Source organism: Rhea americana, unplaced genomic scaffold, assembly GCF_003343005.1.
Source record: "Rhea americana isolate MKP2758 unplaced genomic scaffold, rheAme1 scaffold_119, whole genome shotgun sequence".
In the NCBI taxonomy this organism is placed as follows: Eukaryota; Metazoa; Chordata; class Aves; order Rheiformes; family Rheidae; genus Rhea; species Rhea americana.
The window spans coordinates 2,868,980-2,891,305 of NW_028185250.1; the positions used below are offsets into that span (position 1 = coordinate 2,868,980).

The 22,326-nt window shown below is 40.1% G+C and overlaps 1 protein-coding gene across 3 annotated transcripts in view; it reads right to left on the reverse strand.

Annotated features, from left to right (window-relative positions):
* MOCS1 (molybdenum cofactor synthesis 1) overlaps positions 1-11,911 on the reverse strand; it is a 33,401-nt gene extending 21,490 nt beyond the window's left edge. For 2 of the 3 annotated variants that reach the window (XM_085320714.1, XM_085320704.1), the window contains exons 1-3: positions 11,725-11,911; positions 3,332-3,464; positions 2,464-2,631 (exon numbers count right to left, since the gene is read on the reverse strand). In XM_085320714.1, coding sequence (XP_085176840.1) covers positions 2,464-2,631; positions 3,332-3,464; positions 11,725-11,853 — 430 coding nt within the window. In that variant the 5' untranslated portion in view covers positions 11,854-11,911. The remainder of the gene's footprint in view (positions 1-2,463; positions 2,632-3,331; positions 3,465-11,724) is intronic. The other variant, XM_085320723.1, reaches the window with a different exon arrangement.
* Positions 11,912-22,326: the final 10,415 nt, after the last annotated feature.

Here is a 22,326-nt window from a genome sequence, read left to right on the forward strand (position 1 = left end):
AGTGTAGAATATTTTGCAACTCTTACATCCCACAAAAGAAAGAAATCTAAATCAGAGTTATGAAAACCTGCAAATATACATAGATGCCAAAACACTGTATACTGACCTTATCAGCAAGCTTGCTGAAGTCACTGAGACCTGACCAGGGAAATGACATCTTAACAATGGAAATATATTTCAAAGAGAATGCAGATATTAAACTCAACAAAGTAGTCCCACAAGGGCAAGTTGACACTAAATGAGGGATTAATAGACCAAACACTCATAGTTATGAAATATGAGCATGTAAGCTAGGTGCTATTAACTTTTCTATTCCAGATTGTTTCAGAAACCCTGAAGAACTTGAAATCTTTGTTGTCAAGAATCTAAGATCCAAGCACAGCAACTTCTTCCAGCTATGCAATTGCAAACAGGCTTTTCAGAGTACAGTAGAACAGTATCCTTTTAATCCACTGCAGGTCATATTTCAATGCAAATAGTGAATACAGATATATTAATAGAATCACATTAAAAGTGAAATCAAGCAGAACTTCTATGCATCTCAGCTTCTTCCTACTTCAGCCAAGTATTTTTTACACTAGCTTGTTGAAGTAGTCACCATTCCCATAATTCTCCTGCTGCTGAATCAACACTGTTTTTGCTTTTTCAATTGTTGCCCAAGAAGCAGAAAGTACACAGAATACAACCACTTTTTAGCCTAAAGTTGCAGCTCATGTAAGGAATGTATTGCCATGAAAGGTCCTCCTGGACAAGCACGGCTCTCATCATTGAGGTATAAGATGGAACAAATTTTGTTGGTTGCTGTCGGTACATTGCAATGACCTCAGTTTACAAGATAAGCATTTTCTTTCCAGAAGTACTATTACAAAGCAGAAATCTTTAGAGTCTGAGATACCCACTTCTGGATTAGTTTCTTAATGACCTTGTGCTAAGAAGGTCATACATAATGATACACAGATATAAAAAAAAATCCCATATATATATATATATATATATATATATATATATATGTATATTACAGACAGGCTAAGACAACTTCAGGACCCAATGAGCTATATATACACAACAGGACATTACATTTTTTATTATATACATACATATACATACACACACACACACATATATTTATGAATAAAACCTAACAGGACAATCATCTTAACATTCATTGCCTTGATCCCAAGATGACTACTCTCTTGGCATCCATTAAAACAGCTATTTTCAATCTGCCAAAGTTCAGCTGCGAGAAAGAATACAAGCAGAATAATGAAAGTCCAGTGGTTCAAAAACATCCATCTCTCTCCTTTAACCACATAAACAAGCCTTTAAGAATTATATCGCTATAATAGAACATACAAAACAAGCTTCCATCCTTCTACAATTACTTCAGAATTGCAGCAATGTAAGATTTTATTTCACAGTGCACTGGCTACTTAAACCTATACTCTAAACATCACAACAGATAGCATTTGGGTATAAAAAGCAATTAGCAATTAGGTACATAAACTAGGAAAGAAAATACTGCACTGGCAAAATACCCTACAGAATAGTATTCTACAGACTTCAAAAAAATATGAAATTAGTACAGTTCAGGACTCCTCATAACAAAGGTCCAAGCAGAACTCAAGACAGCTCACTCTAGCCATTCTTCTTCCAGCTATAAGCAAGTTAGCTCTATGTACTAGACTGTTCTGCTGTTTCCATTAGAAGAGAACTTCTAATTCCTGAACAAAACAGAACTGGAGTAAAGAAATCAATTGTTTTCCACAGTGAAGCCCATTATATCAATAGGTAGTTAGTAAATTCTTGGCTACATAGCCTTGTCTAATGCATTGCCACTACACCAAGTTGTTGTAACATCCCTAACATACAAGACTTGGACAGGGGAGGAAAAAAAAGCAGCTGGCTCAAGACAAAACTGGCACAATCAATCAATACAAGCCAATTTAAAGGAGATAGGGTTCAAAGAATTAGCCAGTAATTTACTTCCCATTGAAGTTATAGTCTTCATTAGTTGTAAAAGCAATGGCATTCATGATTCTGGATTCATTACTACACCTAGATGAGCACGTGGTATCTGTTATTGAAAAAATACCTCTTTTGTCCTCTAGCTTGCAGGTGAGTATCACCTGTTCCTCCCCAGTGAGGACTTGGTCACCTCAATCCTGGATTTTTCACTTCAGGGTTGTGTTACTGCAAGCTATTCTACTGGATGCTGACAATAAAGACAATGCTAAGTTTAACTCTTGCTGTACAAAGCAACAGAAGTTCCATCCAAGCAGGAGAGCAGAACTGAGTTTTCCAGAAAGAACTATCTTACATTTCACAATGCTAAGGAGAAAGTACTGTCATTTCACATATAATTATTCTTCAGGTTATTGGACTGTATCAGTAGAGAGTTAGAGGCACTGTTCTTGGAGCAATATATAGTCACTTTAAAACATAGTTTATTTGTTTGCAACTCACCCACAATATCAACCACATCCGGCCGGATGAGCGGCTCTCCTCCTGTCAGTCGGATCTTCTCTACACCCTCTTTCACAAACAGCCTGGCTAGGGTGATTATCTCCTGAGCAGTTAGCAGCTCTGATTTAGGGGTCAGCTGAACACCTTCCTCTGGCATACAGTACTGACCTGAAACAAAGAATCCAGAAACACATGGCAAGAAAATCAGCAACAGTTAATCTAACACTGATAGTCAAAATGCACCAAGTGCAACCGCCTTCAATGAGTGTCAATGACTTAGCCTTGCTGAAATGCAGATAGATCATACAYCACATTAACAAGCAATCTACTAATAATTTGCTGGCTTCCTTCACAAGGAAAAACCGTACTAATTGGATGAATCTAAAAATTACAGTGGAGCAAGTTACACTTGGGAGGAAAGGTTAATCTTATTGCTATCTAATCTGATCTTAAACACAGACATCAAACTCACCAGGCAAGCAAGGGAACATTGCCAGCCCTACACTTTGCAGACATAATTGTGCAAATGCACACTCTTGTACAAAGAGTGTGAGCTCTTGTGCTTATCACACATTTTAGGCAATGGCGTACAAACATCCACAAGCACCATCATCCAAACTCTACCAATTCTGGCATGAGACCTGTCATCTCATCAGTCTCTGGCAGACCTTTCCTCTTGCTCCTGCTTCCCCATCCCAGTGGCAGTTTAGCTGAAAATCAGTCTGTAAGCATCTTTATCATTGTTTCCAGAATGCAAGAAACATAGCACAGGGCCAACACAAGAAGGACCTTAATTCGATTTTTTGCACAACATGCTTCTATCTGCTTCTGCATAAGAGCTCTGGGCAAGAAAGAAACAGACACTTACACCTGAGGTTGCATTTCTCGGTCAAAGAAATTCGCAAGTAGTTGTGCTGACGCCCAAAGCTGTCTGTCAAAAAAGCAGAAAAGGGAGCAGCGCCTTCCAGGAGGAAATGTCCTTTTCCTGAGTTTGGCAGTTCCTGAGGAGGGGGGGGGGGAAGTGCAAAATGTTTGAATAGCTATCTCCACTATCAACCTGCTGTATAAATATTAACTTTGAGCTCAACAGATAATTACTCTCATATTTCCACAGGAACAGTAGAACAAAAAACCAAAAACCCATGGCTTCTCTTTAAGCCTAAACTGACCACTTAGTGCCTAATTTTCACATCTTACTTAATTCTATAGAACTGTACTACATATTTGCCCCCTGTTTTTTTAAGCTATAGCCACTTTGCCACATCTACTTCAGACTTCTTGTACAGAGCATGAGGCAGACTTTTGTTTCATATATGCCTCAGCTTCCTAGGATCAATGATGCAAGAACCCCCATGGTCTCACTACAGCCTTCAGATAACTGAAGCTACACGAGGGTCCCTGAAGTTTAGAGGGAGAGAACTGAAACTGATGAAACTCTACATCTCTGCTTGTCTCCATCCCAAGTTTCATGTTCAAGATATAACATCCTGTCGATACAAGAAGAAATTTCTGCCCTGGACAGTATATTTCATAATATCTGTTTCAAGACAATTTTCAGCAAGGTTTTCTTGCCCGAATCTGTACAACTAAATACTACTTGAAATCTTGTCTCAAACAAAAACGAACAAAAAACAAAACAAACAAACAAAAACATGGCACAGTAGGACTGGAAGAGAAACTTACGATCCAAAATATTTCAGCTGTTCAAGTCCTTATAAAAAGGCTTGGAATTTTAACAGTCCCTCTATTAACTGTTTTTAACTGATTCTTAAATAYGATTTCCTTTTAGAATTTTGGTTTTCTTAAAAGTCAGGGTAACATCTTTTAGATGGGAACCATTTTCAGAAAGCTCTGAATATCTGTCCTCCAAAACCTCTTAAACCACCTAAAGAACCAGGTGTCAAATTAGGTATCAAATTAAATATCCCAAATTACTAGTTGCTACTGGAAAATAATAAAGTTTATACCAAGCATCTTTAAAACATCACTGAAGTTAACACCGGAACACTGCTGTTTATAGCAAGGTCTAAACATAGGGACTCCCGCTTCTGCCATTATGTCATGGCTAATGCTCTCTTTTCTGCACCTGTCCTGCACAGCTAAAACCACTCAGCTACTTTTGGAAAATGTTTCAATACTTGAAGTGAAACATGCAGTAAACTGATCCAACTCTTATCAYAAGATTGCAGGGAATCAAGAATTCATCAACATGCTATTAATTGGCTGGTTGATGCTTGGTTTAGGTACCACATACAAACACCCAAAAGCACCATCATCCAAGTCCCACCAAGTCTGATCTGCTTTCATCTATTAAATCACAGTTATATCAACATTTTATAGAAGACCAATTTAATAATTCTGACAGGCATCAGCTGCATCACAAAATGAAACAAAAAACAGGAGCAAAATAAATTAACTACCTCCGCTGTGTCCTTGTTACTTAACCACAGACAGACACTTAKCAGCCCACTAAGAAAGCTCGAAGAAAGCTAAAGGATTTCTGCAAGTACAGTGAACTTATCTAGTGAAATACTACATACAAAGCTATTTCTGAAGACAGTGATGTTTACCAAGTTAAAAAAGTGTGTGTGTGGGGRAGCCTGGGGGTGGAAATCAGCTTCAGAATTGCACCTCTAGTCAAAATCATTCTGGCTAGTCATGATAGACTGATAGAGAGTAGATAAAGAATTAAATGAAGTATCAACATAAATCTAAGATGCAGAATGAGGAGATGGACAGAATTACAGGTTAACTAGTAATCACACTTACTGAGCAAAACTCACAATTTCCAGCTGGAGTAAGATAGACCTAAGAAAGCTCCAGAAATACCCAAATTAGCGCATATGGAATGATTTCAAGGGACTGGGCAGAAACACACATAGCTGTGACCATCATCTCCCTGGCTCTGGTCATCACCAGTAGAAGCTGTAGCAGTTCATCCACCACAGCATTTAGAAATAGCCCTAGCAAGGTAAATACTCACTTACAAATGTTAAATAATCCAAGTACCTTTCCTCAAAAAAAAWTTTTTTAAAGCATTTAAAGACACATGAAGGGCAGAAAACAGAGGGAGGAAATCCTCAGCAAACAGATCAGTCAAGACAGCAAAGGGTATTTGGGGAGAGGCCCAACTTAAGCCATCAGCAGCAGAAACAACTTTGATTCCAGCTGTGCTAACATCATAGCTGCTAAGCAGAAGCAGCCTTTCTTGGCAGCATGATCTCTCCACCAGCACCTGAACTATCTACTTCATTTCTTGATCTGAATGGCTTTGTGGTTAGGCAAGTAGCGCTCTCAAAACAATCCAGGCAATGCACGGGTTACAGAATGTAAAGGAGTTACAGAGCGGCCAACTTCCATGCTCAAAAGGCATCTGTTTAACCCTGATAAGACAGCAGTACTGGTTTCAAAGCAGTTGCTTCTCTGTGAGAAGAAGTCTCTTCCAGTTTCTGTTTTTCAGCCACCACAGCACCGGACTCCACAGGCCTGGCCTTCCGTGCTTCTATCAAAGGTGTCAAAGAAAACTGATCAACCCACAGCTCTGCTTGTGCTTATATTTTTACAAATTCTTACATCTGCATCTTTTCTGACAAACGTGCACAGGCAGAACAAGTCAACTATTTTTCATTCCCATCAGGAAAACACTTCTGCCTGAGTGCCTGTGGATTGTCTGTAAGCTCTGTACAGCTTTACTTTCACTAGGGAATCAGAAGCTGGGAAGCTTATTTTGTTAGAAATGCTGGTTCCACTGGACTCATTGTGAGAATTTCTTAGATTACAAATAAAGTTTAAGTAGAAAAGCCCAGTTAAATATACAGACCTCACTTCTGCATGTCCTCCTACTAGAAAACTTGATCCTGAACAGACTAAATCTGAAGACATTCTAGGTATTGCCAACCTCTAAAATCTTATTGGAAATGAAATCATCTTTTGAAAACTACACTGAGTTTTTGGCCAGTCTTGATTTCCGATCTTTTTCCTATTATTTTAGACAGGTGTTCATATTCGAGAGTAAAAGCACTCTCACGTTTATTATTTTAGCCCTTCTTGTAGGAGCACTCCACTTCTGTTTCTTTCTCAATCACTTATTTCTGCACCTTCTATAGGACCAGACTTCCTTACCAGTGCTACTTTAAGAATAATGATCTGAACCTCCTGCCTTCCCATTTTAGGGTGTGCCTTACAGGGATGAAAAGGACCAAAACAGTTGTCCTTTGCTAACAGAAGAGAAGCAAGAGGGATATTTTAATAATTTTAATGTAACAGATGTCAAAACTCTCTTTTCAAGAACAGTAGTTTGCTTACAGTAACTTCCTATTTCCAAAATTTAGGCTCTTAACTTACTATCTAAAAATGATTAACCTACATGCACATCGCTCTCCTTCCTCAGGAGCACAGCTGGTTGGCTAATGAAATATTGGTAGTGCTAGAGGTACACTTACAACTAAGAAATGGAAGTACTTCCACTGCTTTTCTTATACGCTTCGCTAGTGGATTAAAATGTGATCTACTTATCAGTCTTAATACTTTCATTATCATTTCAAAAATCTTTATGCAATTTCAGGAAAGAAGTTAAAAGTCTTCAAAGTCAAGAGAAAAAGAAGTGTTTTCTCAGTTATCAGTTTAGTTTCTGTCCAGTTTGGTGTCAGCAGGGAGGAATTAGGAGACACTCAAGACAAGTTCAGCAGTATTCAATCTGAGCTCCAGTGGGAGTGGACTCTGTATTACCAAACCTGCCATTGCAGCCAGAACTGACTCATATTTTTGATCAAATTCTCCAGGGAAGACCAAGGGTCAGAGGTGGAAACTCAGCTGCTTTCCTGGCAACAAGGATGAAGCATACTTTCAGACGCTGTATAGGTACGATTTTCTAAGTGGGGAATAGGTTGAGGTTGGACCTAAGGCATTTGCGGCTTGTATATGGGCTATCAGGGCAGGGAGAAAGCTGGAGTTGCCCGCTGCAGTTCCAACTGCATGGGACTAAATACTTCTTCCCCAGCTGCCTGGGGAAAGAGTGGTGGTTGCTGTTTTTCAAATAGATCGATGTCCAACAGCACAACTGTTTTTCACTCAAAAGGGATGTCTTTAATCCCCAATCCCCCACTACCCTTTGTCCATAGTTGACAGGGGACACTTCTGCTAATAGGAGCAGTCAGCCCTGTCACTGAGTGTGCTGTATCTGATCTGTGAAAAAATAATTTCACTCTCTGGGCTGTCAATCCGGTGTTCTATACTGGTACTGAAAGAAAGGGAGCTTAGGTGACTGCACCTAGCAGCTATATTTTGACAAGCTATCAACCCTTCAGACCTGCCAATTCACCTGCAATTTCCAGAAGAAATCTTCTAACAATGCAGCAAAATTGGAAGCTGTCACCTTAAGTATTAATAACCATCATGAACATCACAAACTGACAGGTATTGGAAAGCCTAAGTCAAACATAAGGGGAAGAGAATGCAGCTCTTCTCTATTTATCAGGCTGAAAACAGAGTACTACAATTGCTCTAGCCCTTCTCCTTCACATCATCCCCACTGATGCTTGTGCACCTGGAAACACTAATGCTTGCAAATAATTTTTTTGGATGGGCCTCAGGGACCACCACAACCTACCTACTTATAACCGCATTAGAGCTGCTCCAGGTGTCATATCCCATTGGCTCTTTCAGCTCTGACAACCCTGGTTGAATCTATGCACCAGTGCTGTCCCCTCACAATAGCACTCAATGCTGTTGTCTCAGCATCACGGAGGCAACTCAGCAAAAGGTCTCCTGCTTCCTGCCTCACTCTTAACACCTTGGTCTGCAGGGAAGTGGTGCCACAGCATCCTTTTTCAGCCTGGAAATTACATAACTCCAGGGACTGAAATTGGCCTAGGCAGGTTAAGTGCCAGGTGAGATCTGAGCTTAGAAGTTCAAGATAAATACTTTTTTTTTCCTGAGGGCTCTGTAGCTGCAGCACAATCACAGACATTAACCAGAATAATACAGTTCTGGTTTTCTGGCAGAGAAAAGTACTGCTTGTGGACTCTAAGCAGCTCCTCACAAAATGTGGCTTTAGGAAAGGGAGAGTTAGAATAATTGGCCAAGAATAAGGTCCATATTAGATCTTTTTAGACAAACTGGCCTCTTCTCTCTATCCCTACAGCAAAGAATTAGCTGAGGCTGCAGAAAATTTCAGTAGGTTATGTTCAAGAGTTACACGGTCTACTAACGAAAAAAAAAAAAAAAAAAACCTTCATCCCAGGATGCCAAAGCCCTTTACTGGAAATGATACATCTTGCAAGAGGAGAAAAAAAGTGAATAAATAAAAGCTTATTTCCTTAATATTATTGCTCTCAAACCACACTACATAAGAAGTCCTCTAATTTTCTTCCTCTGTTTCAAAATACTGTTTTTTGCCTGCAAATCTTTAGTTTACAATAAAAAAGTACAAATGACACTTTCCTATTGTACTGGAAAATATAGTTTTGTAGAAGAAAAACTTAATCAAATATAGCATTTTTTTAATTCAAGAATATCGTCTGTCATATGCAAGATGACAGCATGGCACCAGATTTTCCTTTGTTAACTGTGAATTAGTCAAGAAATGCTTGCACAAAACTAAAAAAGCATGAAATACTTGATGCTCTCAGAGCGCTTGTTGCTACCTGCCATTAGGTCTCCACCTCGTGCAACATGAAAGTCACATCTCCAAGACTGACAAAAGTATCTTAAATGCCAAGATCTAAAGAGACTCAAACACGTGGACTAATCAGTTCAAAAATAATACTCAGATCAGTTTTCATGTTTTATTTGTAAAGAACTTGTACTTAGCTTCCAGGTATATCTGTTTTTAACTTCAACAGTTATCTACATTTTCATAGCCTCAGATTTGCTCAGTCTGTTTAGCTGGTCAGTAGCATTTCACATCTATAAATACATCAATTTTCACCATATATTTTGTAGAGAGAACATTATAAAGACTTAATGGACATCAAAACCATGAACTATTAAATTTTTCTGCTAAGTAATTTACCACACATCCATAGAAAACTTTATTAAGGATGGTGAATGCAGCACCTATCTCCCCCTATCTGGNAAAAAAAAAAGAAAAAAAAAGAAAAAAAAAAGAGAAAGAAGACGTGTGAGAGAATATGTGAATACATTAAAAAGCAGCAGCATTGACCTCTTGTGATTCTAACCTACAGGCTTAGAAGAGAGGTCCTGGATACAGTCTTTTAGTTGCCTTCAGAAGCTCCTGCATTATAGCCTTTTTGTACACAGCTGCCTCAGAAATTTAAGGCACTTGCAGTCCATTCTAAAGGAGGCTGAAATACAGAATAAGAGTATATTTCCCCTCTTCTCCCTTTTCCATCCCTCACCTCAATGCAAGCTCATGAAACTAAACAGAACTCATGAACATTTTCAGATCCAGTCCTGGGGACAGCCAAACAGTATTCAGAACTGTTTTGAATGTCTGGATGTTTAAATATCCACAGAAACAACATTTCAGTGGCCCCTGTGGCTGGAATACCACCAACTCCTTCCCTCTGTAGGTGAGTCCCAGGCAAGATGGAGCACAAGAGCAAACGCTACACACAACATTATAGCTACTAAGTTCGCACTGCCTTTGCTTTTGCATTAGCTTGTTTCTCAGGCCCTGCAGAATTCCAGCAAGTGCTCCAGGGCACTTGTCATAGCTAGTGTGCCATACATTCTAGTCACACATCTTGTAATTCCAACCACTGTCACTTGCACACCTAAAGGGAGTCAGGGTGGTTCAGAACTGGACACTAAGTCAACCTCTTTCAAATGTATTCCTGACTGCATATTTGAACTACTYAGTATATAGAAAGTAACATATAGTAATTCTGATCTGAATTTATTAAAAATATACAGTTTAGAAAGAGAGAAAAGAAATTCAATAAGCTTTCTAGATAACTGAGACAAGTAAGCATTCAATAAAGAAATGTACAAAATCCGCATATAAATAAATTATAGTGAATGTATTCAGTTTGGTGACCCAAAAACTGTCACTGGTACCTTTAGTTTATTTTCTGCTTGTTAAAGCCAGCCATGCAATCACAAGTAAATCAATAAATCATGTATCACATGTCATGCCCTATTTCCTTCAGGCAGTTGTAGAACCTGTGCCTTTCTGTTGAGCTTTTTTCTCTCACATTTTGGCACTAAGAGAGTGAATTAATTTGAGATACCTGAAGTTAAACTAGGTGAAGCCATATCTGGACAACACTTCTATTTCATGCAAACAGATGGACAAATAGCCCATAGGACCACTAAAAATATATTCATTTATCTCCCCAAAACTATGGTTAACTTTGACTTCAGCAGATCAAATGCCACTGTGTAATCTCTGATTTGTCTAGGAGAATAGGCAAAACTGGTTCAGTAAATGAGACTGAAATTTTACCCTTGTATTTAAAGCAAAATGGAACACACACATTAAATTATACAGTATTCCATATTAAGTTCTGTTGCCTACTCCAAGATTCATACAATAAATTTTTATACAAATCACTTAACTCTGCTTTCATAATCTGAGCTTGGACAAAGCAGAAGAACATTCAGTTTCACTGGTGTCCTGCTAGATTCCAGTTAAAGTACTACTATATTATAGACAATTATTGTAGAGGAATTCTCAAATCCAAACTTCCCCCAGGAAAAAAAAAAACTATCAAATGAAGCTCTTCATAATTTCTAAGTTTTAACTGCAAAACACAAGTTAAGTTTGGGAGTTCAAACTCAAAACCATTACCTCTGATGACAGCCCACTACCCACAGGGCTACCTCAAAGTCACACCAGGAAGAGACCTGCTCTCCTACGACCTTGCACCCTAACGCTACTGAAAGGCCACTTCGCAGGTAACTCCCTATTAGAAGGCGACGGGGTGCCCACCACACTGAACCACTTTCTATCCTCGCTTCCACCACCTCCAGACCGCTCCTGGCCCCCTGCCTGTCTCCCGGAGCAGCCAACGGACTCTGACACGCTCGGAAACCTCCCGAAAACACTCTCCCCACTCCCAAAAAAAGCGGTGTACAGGGGAGAGCTCCCTGCGAAGCGGCTGAAGGCCGGAGGAAGGGCGGTGGGGCTGGGGCACGAGGGGCAGCGGCCGCACAGCCACAGCCACAGCCACAGCCACAGCGCACCCCCCTCCCCCCGGCGCAGCGGCCGTTAACGGCCGCCCCATGCCGCGCCGCGCGCCGGTCCCCCGCGCCGCGCCGCCCTCCCCCTGCAGCTGGGCACCGCCGTGCTCGCCTCACCTGAGCCGCGGCGGAAGGAGCCCTTGCGGGCACCCCGGTGGTGCAGGCCCGGCCCGGCGGTGCACCCAGCGCCCCCCGCAAGAGCGCGAGGGTGCCGCGCCGCCCCAGCGTCGCCGCTGCCGCCGCCATGGGGCCTCGGCGGCCCCCAACGCGCGGGGACTCGGGCGGCGCCACCAGCCCCGCTTTGTCACTCGGGCGGGGGAGCGGGCGCGGCAGCCAATGAGGACGGGGGAGAGGCCGCGGCACCCAGTCAGAGCGGGCGCGGGTGCAACAGCCAATCAGAGCGGGCGCAGGTGCGGCGCTGCACGCTGGGAGCTGTAGTCCGCCCCCCCCCAGGGAGGGGGAGGAGGAGGGGGAGGGGGCGAGGGCGGGGACGGGCCCTGGCGGGCCGTGGCGAGCGCCTCGTCCCCCCGCGCCCTCACGGGGCCGGCGCCCGCGCCCAGCTCCCGCAGCCTGCGGAACCGGCCTCCTCGCGGCCACCGCAGCGCCGCGGTGCCCGCGGGGAAGGCAGCGCTGCGAGTCCCGGCAGGCGCGGGCAGGGCAGTCGAGACCCCCCCTTGCCGCCCCTGGAGGGCGTTTGTGGTGGACACAGTGACTCCCTCTGAGGCCTCGGTCCCAGGCCTCAAGGAAAATCCGCAAATACTGCCGAAAGACGGGCACAGGAACTGAATATTAAGAGTCAGATTCGTATTCGTATGACTAATCCATGCTGGTTCCTTGATGACTTCCAGCTCGAGTCATTTTGTTTCCAGATTTACCAGTTAGCAGACTACTGTGTCATGGGTGTTCATATTTGCAACTCATGTTTGAAAAAGAAAAAAAAAAACAGTAATTCTCTGCTGAGGTGTCAGTGAGAAATTCTACTTTCGGTAACCGAAGTCCTAACCCTTCAGCATTTGAGCTATGAAGTACTTGTTCACATGTGAGTAGTTGGGCATCAAAATCGCTTGTGTTAGCTAATATTTTAAGATGTGATTGTATGCACTTGTATACAGATTCAGATCTGAGACAGATTTTACTTAAATTCTTGCTCTGCAGCAAAACATTTTCTTCTATTCAGGCTTTAGTCTTTAGACTTTATTCAGTCTTTAGGCTGGATAGAAACTATAAGAAAGGCTTCAAGATTTCTTTCTTTTGTTTATTTTTTTTTAAAGCTGAAGTCATCTGAGAAGAAACATGATGGACTTGAAGGGCTTGTGATGTGGCTAAATACCTGTTCTGAAATACTTCCCTCGTTTGACGTTGAGGTAACGTATATGCAGATCAAGACAACAAAGCATGTAACAAAGCAAAATATTATTTTTAATTATTATTTTGAAGGGTTGCAGAAGTAAGCTGGATGGTTACACTTGTATTAGTTTTATGAAGTGTCACTTCTCTCTGTAGATCAAGAATAACCAGTAATTAAAGGATTTGCTGAATTTAATTGAACAGCAAGAGATAGAAAAGGCTGAAATACAGAAAGGATTTTAGTTTCATATAAAACACAGTAATTGTTCAATTAAAGGAACATTTCAATTGTAAAAAGAATTTAAACGAATATAAAGTATATAAAGATCAAAATTCATTAAACTTCAGAAAGAGAAACAAATTATAACTTGCTTAATCAGTAGTAAAAAAACCCACAGACTCTCTAATATCTTTCTCCATTAAATGTTCTTACCCTACAGTGAACTACAGTTCTGTAATTATTTTAGTCCTGATTCTGAAGGAATTAAAGCCTATATTAAACTCTACTTACTTCTGTAATCCTATTGAAATGATGGGGCTGAGCATGTCAGGAAAGTTAAGAAACAGAATGCCTTTGCACAGCTGAAGACTTATATTTCTCCAGTTTTAGATAGGCATATCTTATTAAATCAACATAAAATCAGATCTTATCTCTCCAAAGGCAACTGCTACTCTCAGAAGTAGCTATTGTTGGTTGACAGAAGCACTTTCCTGTGAGTAAACAAAAATGTAAAATAAATGTAATGGCATAAGAGCATCTACATAACAGGTGATGCTATTCCTGAGATACAGTCATGTCATAGGTCACAAAGAGTATGTATTTTTGCACACTTGACACAGCAGATGGAGGTTTATTTTCTTTGCTTCTCTCAACAGCTGTCCAAAGAACTCGTACTCAGTAAAGAATTAAAGGTTTGAGATTTGTATATTTAGGCCAAGATGCTGTGCAGTGTCATGCGCTAGTATTGTAGCCAAATTACATGTTTGGCTACATCTGTCAGGGCGAAATAATACCTATCCTCATCTACCTGCAGAGAACACAATTCCTTTACTGAAGCTCAAGACAGTTGCCCACAGCAATTTCAGGATACACAGAATCATTGCCACTAGGCTTTCAGTTATCTTCCAGCCATTATGCAGACTTTCACTTATCTATCTTTGGCACAGAGTAATTCTGTAGCCCAAATTCTAGAGAATGTCATTTCCCCTCCCCTTCCCACTCCTGCTTTCCTTCCTGAGTTACATGGAGCCTGGATTACTCATATCTTATTTTGCTGGGTTTTTTTGTTTTAATTTTTTGCCATATTCTCACCTAACCCCCTATGGGGCTCATTCAACGCTATTGCACTTTCAAAGATTAACTAACTGTTCAAGACCATGCACTCTGCACTGTGCCATTCATATAAATCAGTGTACTGGCCAAAAAGCATTAAATCCACATGAGCAACTGAAGGACAGAGTCCATGTACTAGTGTCCTCTGTGAACTTATCCCAGAACAATATGAAAATACAGAGCACTGGACTATGGTGCTATGCATTATTTCAAATTAGCACTGACTAAAGATTTGTTAATAGAGAAATAATAATAATAAAAAAGTCTCAGGAGAGAGCATAGCATGTGAACCGTGTGGGTTTGTCACAGGGAATCCTGATTGCCTCATTGTCCAGACTGGGCTTCTCTTAGAGAGTTTCTCAACTCCCGGAGCTTTGGGTTACATGCCTGAACAGAAACCAGGGCAAAGTGCAAGACATGATTCTGTCTTTATGTTGGGACTGACAGCAGGAGTGCCTGTTCCAGGCAAAGCGTCCATGTCAAGCTTCCTACAAATCCTGCAGGAAATAACTGTTGGAATTTGAAAAGACACTAATTGTTTGGTCCATTTCTTGCAAGAGCAGGACATCATCGCTCTTTGCGTTTGTTACTAGTCAGCAACGTAGGCAATCCTTTAAGGAAACTACTAGGATAGAGATTCACTGTTAAACTTGAGGGCCTATATGATTTATGAATGACTGGCATAGGATGTCTCACTATTGTTCATGAACTTCACAGCATTTTTCATTTCAAAGCACACCACTGCGTAATTGTTCTTGTCTTCGCTTGAGAAATCCTATGCAGCTGCCACAGCAGAGACTTTTGTAGTTATATAGTGCTTTCTTCATTAGAAAGAGGCCTTGCTGGTGTTTCTTCCTGCTTCTTCCTGGTAGCTGGCACAAAATAACATCCACAGTTCCCTAGGTCATACTGCTCCCATAGAATTGAAAAGTATATGTCAAAAGAACACACAGAGGTGGTAGTTACAAATAGGTAGTTACAGAAACAACAGCCTCTCACCCATTACGGATTTTCTAGATAAGTGCTCCCTAATGTGTATATGTAGATTCACTCCAACAAAGGCAGAGGAAGTCAGAACAAAACCATCCACTCTAGTTAAATTTGTCTGAGACTCACTGGAATGAAACTAACCAGACTGGTTAGAAAAAAGTTTATCAACCCTGTTTTCTCCCATCTATCATCTTCTCTGTGCTAGAGCAGTCCTCTTCTCCCTCATCTTATTGCCCCTTCACTTTATTTTCTCTGATGTCTTCCAGTTTTTCTGCTCACAACAATGAGAAATGGAAAATGTTAGTTTGGTGCTACTGAATTTGTAATGATGAAAATTTTGGTATTCTCTGTTTGATTGAGAACGCAGTATCAAGCACCTGGGCCATAGAACAGTGAGGAATCCAGCTCATTCTAAATGTTACAGCTGAGTCTGCTTTTACTTTTCAGTACTTTTACATAGCTACACTACAGAAAGGGAATTAAGTATTGCATAAAAAAGAGGGTGAAATAGAGTAGAAAAAGAAAATGAGGGGAAAGAGGAATAGAAAGAAGGACCAAAACAAAAGAAAAATGTGGAAAAAAAATTCTATTAACTTGACCTCTTCATTTAAGTAGAACCATTCCTTTCTCTGTGGATTTCCTTCCTTTACCTGAAATAACATCATCATGCCTTCAGCCTACCACAGCTGAGGAATAGTTGCACTTTTAAGCCTCCCATTTTGCAACTAAAATTTCCATGAAGGGCAATGGTTGAACACCTGGAAAAGCATTTCACAGTTCCGTTCTTTAGACAAGGTTCATGATAAACGGGGCATTTATGCCCTGACCACAACAACTTTGCTAGTCTAACTGTGTGCTTGTCATGTTTAAACCCTGAGAACTGTAAATAGAATAAACATAGTGATACAGAACAACCCCACCACAAAAGGGTGGCACAGACATGCCCAAAGAAAAGTTTAGACAGTCATACACTGTCTCAGCTTAGCTTTAAGTAGGGTTGTTTTACCCCAGGCAGCTCCAATTCTAGGTTTGGTGTTAAATCAGTTAGCATGCTTACTTTTTTTTCAGGTCTGACAGAATTCCATGAGATGGCAAAAGGAGGGACCAGGTGTTAGAAAACACTTAATTTCCTGCAAGTGCCTGGACTTGCAGTATTGTTTTTCCTCTTCCCTCTCCTCCCATGAGTAACTCCCATTACCCCTTTCCTATTTTAAGAAAATTCTACCTAATTTACAGAGTTGAAGTTGACTACATTTTTGAGGTACCTGATGGTACAGTACATATGGACACCACAGACACTCGAGGCACATGACAATGGATCATTGCATATTTATGCAATGTGATTCTCAGACCTGATGATACAATGATATTTTGAACATAACACAGATCATGATCTCACTTTTTTGTGGAAGTGCAGTCCCAGTTCTCAATCTTCACCTACTCTAAGAGAAAGATTTCTCCCTCACTCACTCTAAGAGGAAAGCACAGAAATTCAAAAGGGGAAAATTAAACTCTAAATGGCCTTATGTGGCCTTATGGAGTAATATTCAAATGGCTTTTTTTCTGAAGTATTAGCAAAAAAAAAAAAGCAAAAACAAAAAAAAAAAAMCAAAAACAAAAACAAAAAAAACTTATGAAGTATAATGGATATCTCCCACATTATTTGCTTTGAAGCAAGAAGGTTCATCAGTAACAACAAAACCCTTCTTCATATCCCATCATAACAATAATTAAGAGCACAGTCCTTCGAGATTTTTTTTTATGCTGGAAGAGATTGATACAACTTGGAAATGGATTAAGTTTTGTGTAGGCTCTAAAGTATACCTAATCTGAAACTTTCACAGTACTACGATAGCATTTATAGCTGGCATCTTAATCTGCCCAGGAAGGGATTTCTTTTTTGCTTATTTTGTTGCTTGTTTGAGTGAAACAAGACAGCTTCCAGTCTGTTAAAAGCATCCCCTCAAGGTAAGTGAAACTGTACCAAAAAGCACTCTGAGAAAGTTAATTTGTATCCAAAGAGCTTTATCAAGTTAGAAAGTTGCAAGACAAAAAAGGAGCAAGCTAAACAAAAATAAAAACATTAGGGCGTCTTTGTGGGCTCTTGGCATTTTTGTCTCATAGATGTTTACATCAAAGACTGTATTTCTGCAGATACTGTAGGTCACTTCAAGATTTAACATTTCACAGATACTTCCATGTCACTTCAGATCCCCTAGGCACTACCATTCTGTTCAATTCTTGCAAATCACAATAAGGAACTGTGATTAAGCAAGCTAAGTCTCACTGAATATTTCCTTCTCTCACATCTTTGGCTATCATCTTGTAAAAGAAAGACAGTAAGGAGCTGTTAACAGGCTCACTCTCTGATCTAATCTCTTCCCAGTGGTTTCCCTATTGCCAATTTCTAAGCTACATTTTTATACTGGAATACATACAATACCTTGCAAAATCTTTCTTCAAGTTTGCAGTCAGGGGATTGTTACTTTATTGTATTTTTTTTTTAGTCACTTAGATGAAGGAAAAATGGGCCCAAGATGCTATCTTTATAAGAGAAGAGAATTCTGTACTCCTATCCCCTTTCACTCCCCTTGACATCAATGATTAAAAATAATCTATAAGATTACAGAATATCAAGCCCTTGAGAACTAGCTATCTGAACAATAACACCCAGCCTAACCTCAGAGAAGCTATTAGGGCAGAGGTTTCAAAAGTTATGACAACTATGCCCACTAAATATGAAAGGTCATAGGCTTTATTTTCTCCAGTAGCTGCTCTTCTAAAGCTTTCATTCACTGTTATGGTAATTGCCCAGGCCTTGTGACTGGCTAACCACTGAGTCTCTGAAATACTTTGTTGTGGAGATGTGAGAATGGGTTATTCGTTTCAAAGGAAGGATGCATTTAGAGACCTCCCATTGGCCTTGTATTTCCTTGTGGCTAGGGATGTGTTCATTAGGATCCCAGCTTTGGAAATCTGGTCTCCTTACCCAGTTATTTCAGGTTAAAACTCTGTGGATATAGGGTTAAAATAAATTATAAAATCAAAAGTGGAACAGGCTGGTCTGATGTAAACCCTGTGGCCTGAATGAAGATTCACTGGAATTATGAGCCCTTGTTCATTGGAAAGCTTTTTCGATCTTGGCCAGTGGAGAGTTACCTCATGACAACAGCTTGGATGTAAGCAGAAAATATGCAAACAGCTGTAAATGCTCCTCTGACTGAGGAAAATAACTTTATTTTGATGAAATATTCCTGTTCCAAAAGACATCCAACAATGTTTGGCAGCTATGGCCTGTAAGCTTGGATCTTGCTGTTGTGAAAGTCCTTAATTTCCATACGCAGCACACTTGTGTGCTACCTATTTTGAAGGCTGAACCTTTTTGTTAAGTGCAGCAAGACAAAAAATGGAGAGAGAAAAAAGGATGAAATGAGGACATACCACAGAAAGGAAACTAAGATACTTGATTTTAGTATTCACCTTAGAGTTCAGATACAGCTGAAACTGACTCCCGCAGTCAAGAAGCCTGAGGCCAAACAGTAATAAAATCTGAGAGACCTGAAATTTCTATAAGGATTTTGCAGCTTTTTAATTAAACTGTGTAATTGTTCCATAAGATTCCAGAGTGCTTTAACAAGAAGTTGTTTTGCCCACCTAATTGTAGCTTTCTCTGCAGTCCAATGTAGTAACTTGTGAAAAACAGTGATATTACTTAAGGCAAGAAGAGAAAAGGAAAATAAAAAGGCCATCAATAAATCCAAAGGTGCAGAAAGACATCTAACTGACTTACGAGATGGAGTTACTGCTTTGTAGTTTCGCATGTCTGCTGTTGGGAGTCAACACCTAGCTGCAAAAATGGATCTTCCTCTTCTGCTTCCCATTCCCTTTACAGAGTTTTCTCCTCCATAGCTCATCACTATGTTACAGTTGCAAAATCAAGTATGTAAGAAAATAATCCTATTTTGGTATCCCTCTCTGCGCAGTCCTAATTCATTACTGTACACTCATGCCCTTCTCTATGTTTATTCTCATCTCTTCCATTCTCTTATATTCCTCTTTCAGCTTCTATCTTCCTCTCCTTGCTGTCCAACTCCTTTTCTTACCTCCTTTTCATAATTCATTTCCTTTAAATTCCAGGCCTCCTGTCTACCTGCTCAGCATCTGGAGTAGAGGGAGTGAGAGAAACATTTATTAGTGAGTAGATACTCACTCTTAAAGAAAAATGCTGTAGACATTCCAAGGACAGCCTTTGTTAGAAACCTTGCTGTCTGAAACATCAGATGTTCTTATATTTTATAGGTTAGGTCCTGTGATCGTCCTGAGATGTCCTGCTATTGTCATGTGAACAAGTGATGTCTCTTTGATATATATACATATTTTGTGTAACATTGCCTTTGGGAAAAGGGACTGCCTATCACCTCACTACCTGTAATTTCAGAAGCTGAACTTGCAACATTAATTCCAATCTGGAAATGATTTTACTCTCCCTGTACCTTTTGGCTAGATTGTGACTGTACACCAATCCCAGTAATGGTTCCTAATTTTCTATAGCAACAAGGTCTGGTAACTGAACAAAATAGCTTCCTTCCTGCTTCCTTTCTCCTCTAATTTTGTAAGGAACATTGATATAATCAGTCTGATTAAATCCTCACATTTATTTAATTATATTAACCTAATTTATTTTACCTTCGCTCGCTTATACGAGCTTCATTGTTTGATTTTTGCTTAGCTCTTAGGCAAAGCTGTGCGTGATAGGAAATAGTTCAGATCCCTTCTCCAGTAATGAATTTTGAATCAGAGGTGACTTTGGGTCAAATATAAAAGCAGCTCTGTGCCTCATCTGTTGACAGTTCAGAGAAACTCCTTTTTACAGTTTACAAATCTTATCACTTAATAAGACTCACCTTAAAAAGCTTGTGTTACAGCAAGGTTTCCATAGAGTAACTCTGCTCTTTTCATGCTGGACACACTGTCTTTACTGCACAATGCAATGGGCCAGGACCCTGCTTAAGCTAATGGAGCAGATACAATCGCACTGTACATTGCCTTGCTCTGCAGAGGTACCAGCTCAGATCAGGAGAAATCCAGACATAATGCCACAGCATCTGCATCCTGGCAAGGATAATTTGTGTGGTTGCAGGAAAGCACTGACAAAATTGCTCTGTTTCTGGAGCTATCACTTTACTGCCAGCACTGGAATTTGCACTGTTTGTTGTGCACTGCTGTCTCAGTTTTGGAAAGAGTGATGGGATAGCTATCACACAGACCAAATAGAAGCTCTTATTAAGGTGATGAAACAAGAACCCTTCTCTATCTTTGCTGCCAGTGATTGGTTCTGCCTTTTCCCATCATTGTAAACTGGTAGCTGGGATCCTCCAGCACTTGGCATAGTGTAGCTGCATCATCTGCCCAGTTGTTAACTGTGCCAATGTTTCATTTATTTAGCTCTTAGGGGTGAAGAAGAAGTAATGTTACAGTGAAACTGTCACAGCACTGTGATGCAAAATCCCTTTTCCTGTCACAGAGGCATGGTGTCCTATGTCCTAGTGTTTCTCTGTTGCTTACTGCAAAACATCCCTGCATCCAGAACAGGAAACAGAATGCAGGGTCAGGGAGGAGGGAAAGAGATGGAAATGACAAAAATGAATGACACCAAATCCTGCAGGACCTAATGAGTCTTGCGTCTCTATCTCCACCGAGCAGGAGTGGCTCCACTTTCTGTAAATCATTAACTAATAGTGGGTCATGGAAAGGAAATTGTTAGCAAAGAAATGTTCTGGAAACTTCAGTGTAGTTCGTGCTATCGAAACATTTAACTAGCATAGAAAATTATAATTTAGAATATGTCCATATTAAAGCATTCTCTTTAAGGTGATTAATATGCAAGGAAGAACAAAACAATATTAAATCTGTTTTACTTTATTGGAACAAAATGTATCTGTAATATTAATTGAAATATTATAATCTGCTGGTCATTCTAATCTGTCATTTTTGATCTGTTATCTTGAGTGCCTTTTAAGAGTGAATTTGGTCTATTCTTTTCCATATTGTCACTTTAGACATGGTGAGTATTTGTAGTTTCTTCCCCGATATATTTCTTTTTTTATATTTGCAAAAAATATGGAAAATATAACAAAATAACATTAAAAATTTCCTCAGAAATTTCCTATAAAACAGTTAGACTTCAGAAAAAATTTCATCAGAGCATGCTCCCTTTGGAAAAAGGCAATTCAGCAACCAACTCATTTGCTACTTCAGAAGGACTATTTAACAACTTGTGCTATCTGTTAATACAGTTGATTTCTGAGGGGGAGCAGAGAGTCCTTTTTTGAAGTGAAAATATAATTCAAGCAGTTGTTTCATCACTAACTTCTGCCTTGCACAATAACCCTCAATCATCTTGCATTGGTAAATGACTGCTACAGAGTACTGAGCCCTTTGATCCAATTTTGTCCAGCTGAAATGAAGAAAAATTTTTGTTCTTGGATTAATAGGAGGATATGCCCCTAGCCCTCCTAATTTATTCATGATTAGGATATTAAGTTGCTCTCAATACTTTAGTCAATTCACGTACAGTCTGTGAGTCAGGAGAAGGAGAATATGCAAAAGTTAATTCAAAAACCAGATATAATCCAACAGAGATGAAACCAAAAAAAGAACCACCAGCATCTCAGACTCCCTCTGCTCATCTTCCAAGAGACTCCAAGTTACTTGTTAGAGTTTTACAATTCTATGTCCCTGCCTTTTAGCACCTCTTTTTCTCCTTTTCAGATTGCTTTGACCTCCAATAATCACAGGTGTACATGTCAGTAGAGAAAGGAAAGGGACTTGCAGGGTGGAGTGGGGGGGAGCTGGATGGAAATGCTTCCAGTGAAACTTAGTGCGACTGGGAAGGATTTAGAAGGTCATCAAGGTGAGTCCCTTGCTGTTGCAGATGGCCACATCACAAACTTGTATCTTTGCTGTTGCTGGAAAGCTGATTTAGAAACTCAGGGCTCTGAGGGTTATAAACCTTCTAAGTTTTCACCTAAAAAAGCCTTACTTATCAG